The sequence below is a fragment of the Narcine bancroftii genome, chromosome 4 (genome assembly GCF_036971445.1).
Source record: "Narcine bancroftii isolate sNarBan1 chromosome 4, sNarBan1.hap1, whole genome shotgun sequence".
NCBI lineage: Eukaryota > Metazoa > Chordata > Chondrichthyes > Torpediniformes > Narcinidae > Narcine > Narcine bancroftii.
Genome location: NC_091472.1, coordinates 286,090,278 through 286,108,842, shown reverse-complemented (window position 1 = coordinate 286,108,842; position 18,565 = coordinate 286,090,278). Strand labels below are relative to the sequence as shown.

The 18,565-nt window shown below is 36.8% G+C and overlaps 1 protein-coding gene across 7 annotated transcripts in view; it reads right to left on the bottom strand.

Annotated features, from left to right (window-relative positions):
* osbpl11 (oxysterol binding protein-like 11) overlaps positions 1–18,565 on the bottom strand; it is a 126,314-nt gene that overhangs the window by 54,241 nt on the left and 53,508 nt on the right. For all 7 annotated transcript variants that reach the window (XM_069935278.1, XM_069935282.1, XM_069935280.1 and 4 more), the window contains 4 exons: positions 16,641–16,816; positions 14,586–14,665; positions 7,010–7,192; positions 4,690–4,903 (listed from right to left, as the gene is read on the bottom strand). In XM_069935278.1, the coding sequence (XP_069791379.1) occupies positions 4,690–4,903; positions 7,010–7,192; positions 14,586–14,665; positions 16,641–16,816 (653 nt within the window). The remainder of the gene's footprint in view (positions 1–4,689; positions 4,904–7,009; positions 7,193–14,585; positions 14,666–16,640; positions 16,817–18,565) is intronic.

Genomic DNA, 18,565 nt, shown 5'->3' with positions numbered 1-18,565 from the left:
CCCAAATATTTTGTGAATTTATCTTGATTATTTGCAATTTTGATGTACAGTATATTGTGCGTTTGTGTGCATGCTCCATGGTCTGGAGAGACACGGTTTCATCAGGTTGAAAAAGCATAATAAAATAATAAATGAACTAAAGGTAAAGATTATGGGATTAAACAGCTCTGTCAGAGTTGGTTAAGCAAATAATTGCAGGGCTTTTTGTAAATTGAGCACACTATAGCCACATTACAGCAGTGCATGGAATAAATGCTTGCAGGTGCTGATGGAGTACTGATCAAGTAGTCAGTTTTGTCCTGGATGACATCAAATTTTCTGCCTATTTTTGGATGAGCATTCTCCCAGCCAAATGGAGAATATGACCTCACACTCCTTACATGCTTTGTAAATGTTTTTTTGGCATGTCAGGAGGAGAATCACACACTGTGAATATTGTGTTTCTGACCTCCTCTTGAAGCCACAATTTTATATCATTGATCTAGTTAGGTTTGTTATTAATGGTGATTCTCCCCCATCTTTGGAATGTTGATTTTATAAGACTGGGCATCTCATCTAGAAGTAACTCAAATTTGCACTCCATACAACAAAAGTACTTCAGCTCTGGAATAATTCTAGCAAATCAAGTCAATTCTTCAAAGACCTTGACATTTTTCCTTTCAGGCCCAGAAATCAATACAATGTTTCCCCCAAGGTCCAACCTGCATTTTATAAACATTTACCATGTCTTGTACTCAGTTATGCTCAAGGATCCCATTCATTTTGAAAAATGTTACAGCCTTCTCAGTTTATTCTGCCTCTTTCACAGATTTATTTACAGATACCCTTGGGTTGGAATGCTCTCTGGTTGAAATACTCTCAGGTTGAAGGCTGGAGAAGGGAGATTTGATGTGGATCTCGAGATTGTAGAATGATTGTTGTACATATTGGATTGAATCTCCACTGTATGGTATAAGGTATGTTATTCTTACTATGACCTGGTATCACATACTGTGTATCTGAATCCAGTCACTAAAAATGAATAATTTAAGTAAAAAGTCTTCATATTTCTGAATTTTGTGTCAACTGCAAATCTTGAAATCGCATCTTGCATACCTGAATCCAGGTCACTATGCTACAGTGTGTAACATATTTGTGTTTTTAGTTCTTTCGTTTAATGTTAAAACATATTCCTCATACATAAAAATATCTTAGTAAAGTAAATTGTAGAGTATTCTTTGTAATTTTGTTTGGGTGGTTACAGGGGCACAAAGACAACACATTAGCATTTTAAACACAATTTGAAATAGAAGACAGAAGCCAGTTTGAGACAAAAGTGGATGCTGATTGAAGTTAGAGGCAAGAAGATGAAAAGGATTTATGATGGTTATTGAGATATCAGAAGCACCTGTATTAAATGCATGGCCATTTTAGATCTGAGGAAAGCAGACTTCTTTGAAACCCAAGTGGACTTGAATGATTTTAGCATATTAGAGTCAAAAAACCTTATGAGGTTCAAAGGCAGAAATTATGTCACATACCATGTGACACATATATTATCAAAATGAGAGACAAAGGAATCAGTTAGTTTGGAGAGTACAGAAGTCAAAAACCTGTGACACAAGGGTTGAAACCTTGTGAAAGGAAGGGTGAAGTTACAGTAACCAGAATTGGTGCTGTTGTTGTGTGCTACTCCTGGGAAAGGGGGAAACACAGAATCAGTGGCTTTTCAAATAAGGAAGACCATTTTGCTGTCTCTTTGGGAAAGAGGACACATTTCTAAGGTCTGTTTTTGTATGCCAGTGTGGACACTGGGAGATCCCTACCATTACGGTGGACAGAGCAGAGGTGCTCAACAAAGTAATCTCCCAGTATGCGTCCAGTCCTCCTGACGCAGAAGAGACCACAACGGGAACACCAGATGCAGCAGACAACCCCCATGACAAGCTAAGTGTCATGTCACCCGAAAAGACTCCCCAAGGCCCCAAATGATGGTGAGGGAGGATGCATGGGTTCAAGTTTAGTATTTCCCACGGCCACTGGGACAGGTACCAAGGAAATGATTGGAGAGAAGGGATGAGTGGACAAGGGAGTCGTGGAGGGAGCGGACCCTGCAAAAGGAGGAGAGAGCAAGATGTGTCTAGTGGTGGGATCATTCAGTAGGTAGCAGAAATAACATAGGATGATATGTTGGATGTGGAGACCAGTAGAGTATGGCAGCAAGCAAGGACAAAGAGAACCCTGCCTCCATGCACATGGTGGCAGGGTGGACTAAGGCAGATTTGTCGGCAATGGAGGACGTGCGGGTGAGAACTGAGCCAATGGCAGTAGAGAGAAAGACATGTATTTTTGAAGGAGGACACCTCGGATTATCTGACATGGAAGACCTAATCCTGAAAGACTGAGGAGTTGTGAGAAAGGAATGGAATGCCTACAGGGGACACAATGCGAAGAGGCATAGTTATGATACTGTGGGAGTTAGTGGGTTTGTAGAAGACGTCTGTCGAGACCTTCTCTCCTAAGACGGAGACAGAGAGATCAAGAAAGGAGAGAGTGTTGCTAGAGATGGAACAAGTGAATATGAAGTCAGTGTGGAACTTGGCAGCAAAGTGGATAAAGTTGACAAGCTCAGCATCAATGCACACGGCAGCCACAAAGTAGTTGTCAATGCGGTGGAGTAATAAGGAATCTTGACTGTATAGGCGAATAGCATGAATTGCCCCAGTTAGCCAACAAAAAAGCAGGCATAGCATAGACATTTCCTTTTCATTTTTATTTTGTACCACCCGATAATATTCATCTCACCCTCAATGTCAAATTTACTCTCTTAGCCCAGAATGTTAGTCTAAACTTCAAAGCCAGTTTTTGTTTGGGTTTAAAGAATAGGTGCAGATATATATTTTTTTTAAATGATGAGGGAATATCCATGATCAAAGGCATCTGGCTGTTATTATACACAAATTACAAAAAGTTAACTTGGAGGTATAGTAAGCAATTGAGAAGGAAAATGTTACATTGACCCTTGATAGGAATACAATTAAGATGTCCTGGAGTAATTAAATACTGCAGAGATGAGAAGAGGCAAAATGTTTGCTATTTATGCTCTCTATTTCTCATCTAATCAGCCTTCATATATATTGACTCTATAACCGCAACTGATTTATGGAATTCTCTGGACTATCTTTTACATCGTGATGTTCAGCACCATCACATTGAGCAGCGGTGCACCTCAGGACTGTGTACTCAGCCCACTCCTGTTCACACTACTGAGCCACGACCGCATCACCAGATCCAGATCCAACAGTGTCGTCAAGTTTGCAGATGACACAACAGTAGTTGGCCTCTTCAGCAACAATGAGGTGTAAAATCTTGTGAAGTGGCACGAGAGTAACAACCTGAGTCTCGACATGGGCAAAACGAAAATGATAGTGGACTTTAGGAGGTCCTGGAATAACCATCCACCACTACACATCAACAGCTCTGTAGCAGAGAGTAGAGAGTTCCTGTGACCTATTGTGGGTACTCAACATCTCACTTGTCATGAAAGCGCAACAGTGACTGCACTTCCTGAGAAGACTGAAGTAGGCAAGGCGATTGGCCACCATTACGTCAACCTTCTATAGGAGCTATATCGAGAGTGTCCTGGCCTGCGGCATTGATGTGGTACAGTTACTGCAGAGAAATGGATTAGAGGTCAATCCACCAGTTCACTGGTATCTCCCTCCCCTCCACTGGCATGATCTAGTGGGTTCATTGTCTGAAGAGGGCGCGCAAAATCATTGAAAGTCCCTTCCACCCTGCACACAACTCCTTACAGCTGCTCCTGTCGGGAGAGATACAGGAGTATTAGAGCCAGCACCAGCCAGCTGAGGAACAGCTTCTTCAAAGGGCAGTGAGAAAGCTGAACGACCAACGGAACTGCTCACACTAACTGTCTGAGAATCTCACACTCATGATGCAGTATTTATTTCTATAGATGAATACTTGTCCTGCATATGTATTGTTTGTCTGTAAATGTGTTATGTCTGGTTGTATGTCTGTGTGTTTTGCACTGAGGACAAGAGAACACCGTTTTGTGAGGTTGTACTTGTAAAATCAAATGACAAACTTGACTTGACTACATTAGCCATTTCCCATCTTTTTGCTCCTCAATACCTGTTCAAACTTTTTCTAATTTCCATACAAATCCTTCTTTTCTGTCATCTTATAATATTCAATAAATATTTAGTGCTGTTGATTAAAAGGAAAAAGTAGCCTCATACACTAGAATACAGACACAGACCCTGGAATATTTAACTTCACTCTGATAAACTGACAGGCTTAATTTGTCATTTGCACAGGGATATTGCTTCAGCTCTGCACTGACATATTAGTATACATTGAAACATGACCTTTGCACGGGCTGAAGTACACCAAGTTTGATTGAAGAGCTGCAGTACCCAAACCAAGTTGCCTTACTTAGACAAAGAGTAATCGTAATCTCCTAATGCTCCAAGTGGCACTGTTCTCAGGTCACATTCTAAGAAATGAGCACAGGATCACTAATGACCACAGCCTACATTTTCTGAAAGGAGAACTTTGAAAATTTTCACTAAAGTGCAACAGTACCATCAGTGGCCAGCCACCCATAAAAATGATAAGTGTTATTCAGTTTAAACAGATCACTTCCAATAATATCTGAAGAACATTGTGGTAGAAAAAAGAAACTACCTCGTTCACATGTTGAAATTGAACTTTTCTGGTTGGCTGCCTGCTGAAGGTGGAGAATATGGAAACAATCACTTAAACAATTCATTGTTGCCATTGTGGTGGCTTTGAGCATAAGGAGATCTTGGTTCAATGCTGATAGATGTTCTCCAAAGGGAGGAAGTCCTTCGATAGTTCGCACCAATTCCTTGTGTTGTCCTTCAGCCTGGTTCATCATCTACTCAAAGCAAAATATAATTGAATGGTATGTATTAGATGCCATAGACTCACCTACTGCATTCTCCATAAATTAGAACACTGAACATAACCCCAATAACTTATTTGCATATTCACCACACCCCACATTCATATTGTTCAGTTTTTTTATTATACCTCCAAACACTTTTCATGATATTAATAAAGATTCTGCTCTCGAAGAAATGTTTAAAACAAAAAGAAATGAGGAAATAATCATTTGAAACCAGAAGAATCAAATACATAATCCACTGCTATCTCTAATCAAAGACCACACCATTACATAAGCCAATTTGACTCACAATTAAGACATCATAAAATGGCTTTTTCACATAGGTCATAGCAAAGACTGAATAAATCAATTGTGGCTTTTTATTCTGCCTTCCCTCAGTCAAAGTCATAGAAATGTCACTGGAACTCCTATAAAGAATTACCTATCATAATCTGCTCAGTTTTGGTTTTCAAACCATTACAGTAGTCCAACCATGAATAGAAGAATTCAAGGGCTGCGATGAAGTAACAATTTCCTTGATATCAAATCTGCTTTTGAATATGTGAGATATTAAAAAATCTTTGCAAAAGGTGAGAATAATGGGAGTATCTGTGGTACAAATGAAGACTGCTGCAATTGTTCGATAATTATTAGCTGCAGAAATTTCTCAGGGTAGTTTTCTAGGCCCAAACATCTTCAATGGTTTCATTTTAATGTTAGAATTAGGAATGGTTATGGTGATTGCACAAATTTTCTTCCCTTCTCTTTGCAATCTCTCAGTTTATGAAGCAGTTCACAGCATTTACATACAAGCTGCTAATTGACAAGCAACATGCCAAGCTGAAAACAATCTCCATTGTGAAAGGGCATTTAGCCATCCACTCCCAAAATTTAATATTGTTATCAATGCCAAAACCCATTGCATCAACATATGCTGGGCATGACTGGACCAGCAATAAATACTGTGGCTCCAACAGTATATCAGAAGATGAGCACTCTACATCGACTTATTAATAAACTCTAAAACTCCTTCTGCCATCGATACGGTTTGCTGAAAGTATGACAAAATACTCTCCACTTGCCTGGATGAATACAAATGCAGAAACACATAGGTTACTTGACAACTTCAATCAGAACCATGAATAGATTGCTTGGCCCCTTGAGGGGCATAATTGACCTTTTTTAAATGCCAATTTGCTACCTTTTCCTTCATATCCAGTGATCTCTACCAGCTGTGCCACTATGCTATCTCAGTGTGTTTGAAGTGAATTAACAAATATAATTTTGGAAAAGCAGGAACCCATTTGAGCAAAGCAAGCTCCCACAAATAATGATATTCTATTGCTAACTGAAGGACAAATGTTGGAAATAACTATGGAATCTTTCACATCTATGAGAACAGATGAGGCTTTTTTTAAATTAAATTTGAACATGCAGCACCTTTTCAGCCCACAGGTCCGTGCGTCCCGATTTAGACACGTCCCAATTTAAACACCATTAACCTACAGCCCTGGTATGTTTTAAAAGGTGGGAGGAAACTGGAACTCTCAGAGAAAACCCATGCAGACACGGGGAGAATGTACAAACTCCTTACAGACAGCGCGGGATTCAATCCCCAGTCTGGTCCCGATCGCTGTCACTTCAAAGGCGTTGCGCTAACCATTTCATTTGGTTTTAACATCTATTTTGGAAGAAATTATTTCCTACAATGAAATATTCAGTCAGCAGGTTTTTTTTTTAAAAAGACATACAGCATGTTAACAGCCTTTCTGGCTCACAAGCTTATGCCACCCTAATACCCCAATTAACCTACAACCCCTGTATGTTTTGAAGAGTGGGATGAAACTTGAGCTCCCAGAGGAAACCTACACAGACGTGGGGAGAATTTTTTTTATTTTTTTTATCTCCTTGCAGACAACACCAGATTCAAACCAGAGTTGCTGGCACTGTAATAGTGTTGGCTTAACCACTTAAGTTTACTTTAATTTTCAACCTAGTTCAAGTCATTAGAGTGGTTTTGAACCCATAGTATTCTGATTCAGAAGAGAGGCAGTTGATAAAGGGACCAATAAAACTGAAACTATAATGTACACCAACCTCTCGCACATCCGCCAAATGGTCTGGTTGCAGGGTGTGGGATCGTTTGGAAAGACCCAGTGCCTTATGATGAGTGACACCAAAAAAAGCTGCAGCATTTTGACTTGCTCTTCTCTGCGCACGTGGAGAATCGCTTCCTTGAGAAATGAGGGGGAAACTTCTTGTTTTCAAAGGTGGATTATTCTAGAATGTAGGATTGAGACAAACTGTGAATATTTGTCTATGTACAAAAAATATTGGCCGGGGGCCTAATTTCACTCTAAATTTTTAAAAGGGGCAGAAAATACTGTGAAGGAATTTACATTTTGTTATAAGGAATAATGATCTAATCAAGGCAATATTTTACTTTAATAATTTAGATAAGAATATGGAAGATATGATGGAAAGTTTGAAAATTTCTCATGATAGATGATACTGATTAAGTGTTAAGATGGGAAGAGAGGCTGGAGTCACAGGATGGAGTAGTGGCCAGTCATGAAAACCAGCCCTCTCCAGGAAAATAGGAAAAAAAGTTAGGAAAAAGCAAAGCATAACAAAAATAAAATAAGAAATAGAAGATAAAGATGCAGAGAAGAGAAAGAAGATGGCTCCCAAGAAGGAGAAAATAAAAGCAACTGGAACAAAAGTAGAAAAGTCGCTGGAGAAGGTAGAAGAGGGCCTTACCTGCACGAAGGAACAGGACGCTGTGGTGGCGAGGAGCGCCCAACCCTCAAGGTCAGTACCTGCCCTGTAGAGTCATGCCCCACCAGCCACGCACTACAAAAATGGCTCTCGGAACCAAACAAAAGTGCGCAACTCAGCATGCGCGAGGAGTCGCGCGTGTGCAGTGCACAATCAAAGGAGAAAGAGGACACTTGCGGGAGGGGGGCTCAGCAGAGAAGCGGGCTGTCACAGAGCGAACAGCTGAGGGACGCCCGACACCAGAGCGCTCAGCTGGAGGACGAGGAAGCCAGCAAAAGAGGGAGCGACGAAACAGACGAGGGAGACAGACGGAAGGATGACTGACAAGAAGATCAACGTCAGGAAGCACAACAGATGAGCAGCCGAGGAGGGGAGGACCAGCAACAAGAGGCCCAGCAAGAAGAGGCCCGACAAAGAGATACAAGCAGCTCATCAGGAAAAACAGAAGAGACAGACACAAAGAAGAGAAGACACAAACACAGATAGACACAGAAGTAGAGGAAGAAGACCAAGATCTTCACAGAGAAATAGAAGGTAAAACTGATGGACAAAGAGAAATAAAAGGTAAAACTGATGGATAGAATATAGGTAAAGTCTTTTTTGAAGAACAAAAGAGATTATTAAAAGAATGGTTGTCATTAGAGTTTAACTCAATTTAAAGGAAAATGTAAAGAACAGAAGATAAAATGCAAAGGTTAGAACTGGTAATGACAGAAATAGGGAAAAGAGTAGAGAATGTGGAAGAGGGGGAAACGGCTGTAGAAATGGAAGTAAATGACTTAAGAGAAAAATTGGAAGAAAGTGACAAAAAAATTAAGGAGACACAGAGTTGTTATCTCAGAAAATTGATATGTTGGAAAATTATAGTAGGCGAAACAAAAATAGTGGGCCTGAAGGAGGGTGAAGAACGCACAAATATGAAGGAATTTATAAAAGGATGGATCCCGAAGGTCCTGGGAACGACAGAAATGCAGGAAGAAATGTAAATAGAAAGGGCACACAGAGCATTAGCTCCGAAACCACAGGCACATCAAAATTCAAGATCCATCTTAGTAAAATTCTTGAGATATACGACAAGAGAAAATATACTGGAATGGGCAAGGAATAAAGTTAGAGAAGATAATAAACCATTGGAATACAAGGGTCAAAAAATATTTTTTTTACCCAAACATAAGTTTTGAACTCTTAAAGAGGAGAAAGGAGTTTTATACAGCGAAATCGATTTTATGGAAAAAAGGTTACAAATTCATAATAAAACATCCAGGCATACTTAAAATATTTATACCCGGGGAGCAAAACAGGCTGTTCTCGGATCCAGAGAAAGCACAAGAATTCGCAAAATGTTTGCAGGAAAGGAGAAGACATGAAGAGATGTAACAAGAATGAAGAACGGTGATAAAGTTTATATAAAGATGTAAAAACAATGTAAATGTAAAGAACTAAAGAGGGAAAAGAGAAGGGAAGGAAGGAAAAAGGGGACGGGGAAGAGAGAGCTTTGGGAAATCTATTTATAAAAATGTGTTTTCTAGAGAGGGCTGGTTAGAGGGGGAATAACCGTCACTGCAAAATCAGTTGACGCTGCAAACAAAATCACAATCCAAATGAAAAGGGGAGCTGTGGTTGCTCGGCAAGGGATATGGGGAAACTCAGAGGGGGGGGAGCTTTTGGGGTTAAGATATTAGTGGATGTGGGAACTGCGAGGATACTTTATGTTTTAAATGTGTTGTCATACATTAAGTGTAATAAGAGAAAACTAAGATGAAAATGGGGAAAAGGGGGATGGAGCTGGCAAAGAGGTGGAAAAGAGGTATATGCAAGATATAAGATGGCCATGTTGAACTATATGACTATAAATATTAATGGAATACATAAGCAAGTTAAAAGGAAGAGGCAACTAAATTTATTGAAGAAGGAAAAAATAGATATAGCATTTGTGCAGGAAACGCATCTAACTGAAGCGGAACATAAACTAAAGAGAGACGGGTAGGACACATAACGGCAGCATCCTATAATTCAAAAGCTAGAGGTGTAGCCATACTAGTTAACAAAAATGTACCAATCAAAATAGAGGAGGAAATAATAGATCTGGCAGGGAGGTATGCAATGATAAAGTGTCAGATATACTCAGAATTTTGGAATTTGCTCAATATATATGCGCCTAACGAGGAGGATCAAAAGTTTATGCCGGATATTTTTTTGAAGATTGCTGACACACAAGGAAATATATTGATAGGAGGGGATTTTAACCTTAATTTGGACCCAATGTTGGATAAAACTGGACAAAAGACAAGTAAAAAGAATAAAGTAGCCAAATATATGGTTAAATCAATGCAGGAAATGAAACTTATGGATATATGGAGGAGGCAACACCCAAGAGAGAAGGAATTTTCATATTATTCAAGTAGGCACAAAACTTATTCAAGGATTGATATGTTTTTGTTGTCAGCCCATATTCAAGGGAGAGTCAGGAAAAGTGAGTATAAAGTTAGACTACTATCAGATCATTCACCCCTATTATTAGCAATAGAACTGGAGGACATCCCACCAAGAACAGATAGATGGAGGTTAAACTCCATGCTATTCAAAAGACAGGAATTTAGGGAGTTTATTGAACGCCAAATTAAAACATATTTTGAAATAAACACAGGATCAGTGAAAGACAAATTTATATTAAGGGACGCAATGAAAGCCTTCATTAGAGGGCAGATAATAAGTTATGTAACTAAGATGAAAAAGGATTACAATTGGGAAATAGAGCAGTTGGAAAGGGAGATAGTAAGTACAGAAAAGGAATTAGTAAAAAGGGATGATATAACGAAAAGGAGAGAATTGGCGGACAAAAAAAAAAACAGAACATTACAAACGTATAAGGTGGAGAAGAACATAATGAAAACAAAGCAAAAGTATTACGAACTGGGAGAAAAAAACCAAAAAATATTAGCCTGGCAACTTAAAACAGAACAAGCTAAAAGAACGATATCAGCATCAAGGAAAAAGAACATACAAATTACATATAATCCAACAGAGATTAATGAAAATTTTAAGGAATTTTATGAACAATTGTATCAAACTGAGAACGAGGGGAAAGATGACAAAATAGAGGAATTTTTAGCTAAAATTGAACTGCTGAAATTGCAAGAAGAGGAACAAAACAAACTGATAAAACGATTTGAAATAGAGGAAGTACAGGATATATTAAAAAAGCTGCCGAACAATAAAACACAAGGAGAGGATGAATTCCCAATAGAATTTTATAAAACATTTAAAGAGTTATTAATTCCTCCTCTCCGGGAAGTAATGAACCAGATACAAGAAACACAAAATTTGCCAGATTCATGTAAGACAGCAATAATTACAGTAATACCAAAGACGGGGAAGGATCCATTAACACCAGCATCATATAGACCAATATCTCTACTTAACTCAGACTATAAGATAATAGCGAAATTATTAGCAAACAGATTGGCTGATTGTGTACCTAAAATAGTAAAACAAGGTCAAACTGGATTTATTAAGAAAAGACGAACAGTGGACAATATCTGTAAACTTATTAATCTAATCCACGCAGTTCAAGGAAATAAGAAACCAACAGTGGATGTTGCTTTAGACACAGAAAAAACCTTTGACACAGTAGAGTGGAATTACTTATTTAAAGTATTACAGAAGTTCTATCTACCAGAAAAATATATAAATTGGATTAAAGCATTGTATAATGGACTGTTGGCAAAAGTAACAGTAAATGGATATGTATCGAGTCACTTTAAATTAAGTAGGTCAACTAGACAGGGATGTCCACTATCCCCCTCATTGTTCGCCTTTGCATGAGAACCTTTGGCAGAACTGATAGGAATAGAAAATAAAATAAAGGAGAAGGAGTATAAAATCAGCTTATTTGCAGATGACATCATAGTATACTTAACAGAACCAGAGGTATCAGTAAAAGAATTACATAAGAAATTGAAGGAATATGGAGAAATATCGGGATACAAGATGAACGCAAATAAAAGTGAAGTGATGCCAATGAGTAACGCAGACTATACAGAATTTAAAAAAGAATCACCATTTAAATGGCAAGCACAAGCAATCCGATACCTAGGGATCAGGTTAGATAATAACTTAAGCCACTAGTACAAACTAAATTATCAGCCACTAATAAAGAAATTGCAGGAAGACTTAGAACAATGGAAAGAATTACCGCTAACGTTGATAGGGAGGGTAAATTGCATTAAAATGAATGTGTTCCCAAGGATACAATACTTATTTCTAACGTTACCAATTCCCTTAACAGAAAAATTCTTTAAGGAACTAAAGAGAATAATAAGGAAATTCTTGTGGAAAGGGAGGAATACAAGGGTAGCATTAGATAAATTAGCAGAGAGGTATAATCAAGGTGGTTTACAGTTACCAAATTTTAGAAACTATTATAGAGCTGCACAATTAAGGTATTTATCAGATTTTTACCAGACATGGGGAAAACCAGACTGGACTAAGATAGAACGAGATAAAATAGGAGAAAAGGTACCGGAACACTGGTGCAATATAAAAACTCACCAGTACTGCATCATTTACTTAATACAAGGAAGAAGATCCACTTAGAAAGGAAAAAAAAACGAATTATCAAATACCAAAATTACTATTGATGCAAAATCCGCTAATCCCTTTTACAATAGATAACCTTTCCTTTAGAGAATGGGAGAGAAAAGGAATCAAAAGAATAGAAAATTGTTTTTTGGGAAATAATTTATTAACATTTGAACAGTTGAAGTGTAAATATGGAATAACTATGGTACAATGTTTGCATATCATGAATTGAAAGCTTATTTAAAGGATAAATTGGGAAACAGCTTGAGATTACCTGAAGGAAGCAACTTTGAATACGTGATTACAGACACAATGATAATCAAAAGATTTATAACGAACATGTACATTAAGCTGCAAGATAAGGAAAATGAAATAAACTGTAAACCTAAGCAGAAATGGGAAAAGGATCTAAACATAAAGATAAAAAATGAAGTATGGGAAACGTTATGTTCTGGAACTATGAAGAATACAATAAACAAGGTTACGCATGATACAGTATAATTGCTTACACAGGTTATATATCACGCCCCAAAAGTTAAATAAATGGGATCCATCAGTATCAGATAGATGTTTTCACTGTAAGAAGGAAATGGGAACAACATTACATGTAACTTGGGCATGCAGGAAAGTAAATACGTTTTGGGAAGAATTAAATCAGATACTAAATAAAATTACAAAAAATAACATACCAAAAAACCAGAGATATTTCTTTTAAATAACACAAGAAGTAGAGAATTAGGCCTCAAATTGGATAAAGTGCAAAAAAATTCATTATGATAGCCTTAGCGATAGCAAAAAAATTTATAACGTCAACTTGGAAAATGGAGAGAGCAATGATATATGGAAATGAATAAATGTAGTTCATTGGAAAAAATAACAATTTAAAAAATAAAGTCACAATGTTTGAACAAATTTGGGAACCATACAGAGAGAGCTTGCCTATGACCTCCATCCCCTAAAATGAGAATGAAAATGATAAGACAAAACGACTAGATTCAGTGTGTAATAAATAGATGACGCATTTTTCTTGTTTATTTTCCTTTGTATGAAGATATTGTTTTATGCTTTTATTGTATTGTAAATATTGAATATTTATGGGTTTTGGAGGGGGGTGGGTAGAGGGGAGGGAGGAAAAGGGGGGAAAAAAGGGGAGAAAAGACTACTGTGTAAATTTAATGAGAAACGTTTGTACATATTTTGGTTGCTATGGTTCATAGTGTGAAAAATTAAAAAATTATATAAAAATAGATGGGAAGAGCAACAGCAGATGGAACAATGCTAATAGGTGCGAGCTGATACTCTGACTAACAAGGTTTGGTCATTATGCAGAGAATGGTAGAACACCCAAGGAAGCATTGAAGTCCAAGATCCCTGAAGGTGGCAGCACTGATAGATAAGGGAGCAAAGGCATCAAGCAGGATAATTGCATTTGTTAGTCAGGGCATAGAAGAGTAGGGAAACAAGGCATAGACAACAACTGCAATACTATGACTAATCCTTGGCAGTACACACTTGGGAAGACTCTTGTCTGTACTGAAGAGGAGACAGAAAAAAACATCATCAGGATTTTGTCTGGGATGAAGCATTTCAATTTAGAGACAAATCTGGATAAGGTTGATTTTGTTTTGCTTGGAGCATACATAGGGAAGATAATACAAAATTTTCCCCTGTAGCAAAGATGTCCAAAATTAGATGGAATGGGTTTAGGGTAAAGGGAAAGATGCTTAGAAGGGATTTAAGCAAGAAATTTTTCACCCAGAGTTTGGATGGGATCCGGAATGTATTGTCCAAAGGGATACAAAAACTCTCGCATATCTAAATGAGCACTTGCATGGTCAAGGCGCAGAATGGTATAGAACAGGCTCTGGTTAATGGGATTGATATGGATGGGCTGGGCACCTTGGTCAGTATGGACGTGGTGGGCCAAATTGCTTGTTGCTGTGCTACATGGCTCTTTTACTCAAAATTCTATACTTGTACCAAGTTGCTGATAGCTCCAAATTTTCATATTTCTTTGCAATACTTATGTACTTATAATGGAAGAAAGATCAAACAAGTACCACATATTTCAGTGTAAAAGTCGAGGCCTCAAAAATCTCGAAAGGATTATACTTATACGCCAGAAATACCATAAAGCCATCAAATTTAGGGTAGTCAATTTATACACCAAAATATATGGTAATTTAATTGATAAAACTATGAATGTGCCTTAAATAATTTAAATGGAAAGTAAATAACCACACGGACACATGGTAAATAAGATAGAAAGTATTTTTAAAAATAGAACACTGGATTCAACACAAGCAAATCTCACCTTCCCAATAGCTTCTGTGTGATACTGTGTACAAATTTGAAGTCTACTGACCCAATGTTGACGTTCTTTTGCATCAGTAGCTGCAAAATATATTTAAGCCTATTTAGAAAATTTATACTCAAAAATTTCTTGATAGCATTATTTTGGAATGCAAGATCATGGCAATTTCATAATAACATTACAAATAAAATTATACTGTCCCTAAAACTACGTTCACAAAAACAATCAAACACAGGATATAGCGAAAGATCAGAAAGAGCAACTTGTATTTCAAAGATACTCAAAAATTATTCAAGTGTATCACTACTATTAGGTCCAGCAACAAGATAACAGGAGAGATGAATGATCTTTTTGTTTTGTAGATATTAGATAATGAGGGAGATTGCCCACAACACTAGATATTTTGTTAATAGTCAGATAATTTGTGGTTTGATTCAGGATCAATTTAGATTTGTTTTCAACAATGGCCTTGATCCCATAGAGGTCATGAATGTTATTACCTGAAGGAACAATAATGAAAGTTTATATAAATTCTCATAATTGTGCAAATAGATGTCCTAAATATACAATAAATGGAAATAAATTAACCATATAGGGAAATCTGGCAAAGAGTAATGAATACACTGAGAGGAAATGTTAGAAACTTTCAGCAGTAGAAGGTGCCATCTCCAAATACAGGAATATTTTACCTTAATTGGGCTCCTTTGTAATAATTTTTAAAATTTGGTCATCTTAATCCTCATTGTTCAAATTTCCAAGTCAGTCTTTCCAGAGCCACACTTGGCATTTTATCTCTCCAAATAAATTTCTTTATATTTTTATTTAGCTTTTGGGAAAATCTCTCTGGTATAGAGATTGGTAATGATTGAAATAAATACTGTATTCTTGGAAAAATATTAATCTTTGCACAATTTACCCATCCTATTAAAGTTATTGGAAAATCTTTCCATTTTTAAAAAATCTTACTCAATTTTTAAAAAAATAATGGTATGTAATTCAATTTAAATAAATTATTTAAATCTCTATTTTTATTTCTTATTATTTAATTGCTTCTTTTTGCTATTTTAAATGTTGTCATTTTTTTTTTAAACTTTGTGTATAATCCATATCAACCAAAGACACCACTTCACTGTATCAACATTTATTTTATAACCTGACACTAAACATACTCTACTCATCTTACATTTAATTTGCACATTGATATTTCTGGCTTTATTAAATAGATTATAACATCATCTGCAAATAAAAATACGAAAGGGTCCGATATTATTTTTACTTCGTAATATAGATGAAGAAGATGTGAAATTGAATTTAGATAAATATCAAGAAAAATTTCTTAATATACCAATAGGGGCAGCAAAAAATGTGTAGCAGTGGAAAATTTTATAATGATGAACATTGAAATACAAAATTGTATATCACGAGAAAAAATTACTTATAATTTAAGGAATCAGATTGGGAATTTTTATAAGATTTGAGAACCATATATGGGATTTGTTAATAAAAACCTATCCACAACATCCACTCCTCTCAATTAATAATCAGGAAATATAATAGTTATATCAAGAGAACATTTAATAATTAATATATAATCCAGGCCTGGGGGGGTTTGGGAAAAAAATAATTTTTTTTGTTTCATTTTGTATTGAGTAATATTGCATTATCTATATATAATTGGATAATTGTTTGGTATTGATACAAGTGATAAATAAAATTTTCAGAAAAAGAATATATTAATTTCTGAACAAGACTAATAAAAATTTATAAAATTATAAATGGTATTTAAAGTTCTTCCCCTATATTTTGATTAATACCAACTATAAAAATGAATTACTGCAGATGTAGAAATATTATAATTTAAACAATGAGACACTTCAGAGCCACTAAATTCAGCGGTGTTGTCACCTCTAATTCTAAAGTGATTAAACAGTGGGGGAATGATGTGCTAAGATGCAACTTATCAAGTCAGTCACTTCAATGTGTAATACCACACAAAAAAAAAGCATCTCCCCAGCACAACCTATATCAAATGGACCACCACCCCTAATACTGTACCTCTTAGTTTATACTGTTCTCCAATAGCTGCATTGACAGTAAATGTGTGAGAGTCTTCATCACTTGGTGAAATGACAGCCCCTGCAAGCTGTAAAATGCCTCTTGGCTTCTGACCTCTGGACTGCTCATTGACAAAATATTCTAGTAATCCAGCTTCATGATTTAAAACAAAGAACCTGGTGAAGGAGAAAAGAAGGATTCAATGTAAAAAAAAAAGGCTTTTTTAAAAATGTATAAAAAATAATGGCATTTTTTAAAAAAGTTTATGTCAAGACCACACAAGATTGAGAAAAGGAGGCATTTAGGTAGTGCCCATTTTCTCTCAGGACATCTCTGGTGCCTTTGTATTAAGGATTAACAATTTGTTTTATAAATGAGCTCAGTCTACAGGTACATAAGCAGAGTTCAAAAATTAGAAAATGCACTTTTGGCAGTTGATTTCTTTACTACAACATGATTTATTCTTCCACATCCATATGAACCATGTAAGATCTATTTCAGAGCATCTTTCCTGGACCCAACATACTCACGGCATCATGAAGAAAGCATGTCAGCGTCTCTATTTCATCAGGAATTTGCGGAGGTTTGACATGACATCAGAAACGCTGGCAAATTTCAATAGATGTGTGGTGGAAAGCGTTCTGTCCGGCTGCATCATGGTCTGGCATAGGGACACCAATACCCTTGAGTGTAAAGCCCTCCAAAAGGTAGTGGACACAGCCCAGGACAACAGGCATAACTCTCCCCACCATTGAAAACATCTACAGGGAACACTGCCATCGGAGAGCAGCAACAATCAACAAGGAGCCACACCACCCAGAACACGGTGTGTTTTTGCTGCTGCCATCAGGAAAGAGGTGTAAGTGCCATAGGACTCTTGCCATCAGGTTCAGGAACAGCTTTTGCCCTTCCTCCATCAGACTCTACAATGACAAATTCAATCAGGGACTAATTTAAAGACTTTTGCACTTCACTGACTTTTTTAAAAATTATCTCTGTAATGTAACAAATTCCACAGATTCATCACCTTCTTGCTAAAGAAATTTCTCTGCACCTCTGTTCTAAGTGGACGCCTTTCAATGCTGACATTGTGCCCGCTTGTCCAAGCCTCTCCCACCATGGGATTCAACCTTTCATTTTTTTAGAATAATTTTAATTTTATCAATAATTGCAAGTTATCATCACAGACAAGCAATTAAATGTGAATCATTAATACATGTTGCAAATATGACCCTTATCCTCCCTCTCCCAAACAAAACCCCGAAGAAAAAAGGTGAAAAAGAGAAGGTAGGGGAGGAGAAAGAAAAAAGAGAAGGAGCTATCTAGATCTGAAATCCAATTCAACAAAGAGGCCCCATTATTTTTAATCTAAATTTCAATAAAAGGAAGAAAAATAGAGGGAAGAAAAATAAATAGAATAATTATCTTATTTATTAAGTATTCAACCCTACATTTTGTAAGTAAGGTTCCCATACCTGCAAAAACGTGTTATATTTCTTCCTTAAGTTGAAAGTAATTTTCTCCAGGGGAACACAACAATGCATTTCAGTATTCCAACTGGCTATTTCCAAGAGAGAATCAGACTTCCAGGAAATCAACCTTTCTATTTCTACTCTGACCATGCCTTTCAACATTCAAAATGTTTCAATGTGATCCTCCCTCATTCTCCTGAATTCCATGTGTACAGGCAGAAAGCCGTCTAAGTGTATGTGTATGTAATGTGTATAAGTTCAGAAAAGTTATTTGATTCAGTCCAAACTCACTCCTCCACGTTTACTGGTATGAGGCAATTGTTATACTGTACACAGAATTTAACATTTATGAATTTTCACCAGGTTCTGGTGGAAACAGTTAAATAGTTACCGCTCAGGAAGGTTCTTGTCGGTTTTCAGAGAGAGATTCGTTACTCGTTGGACACACACAAA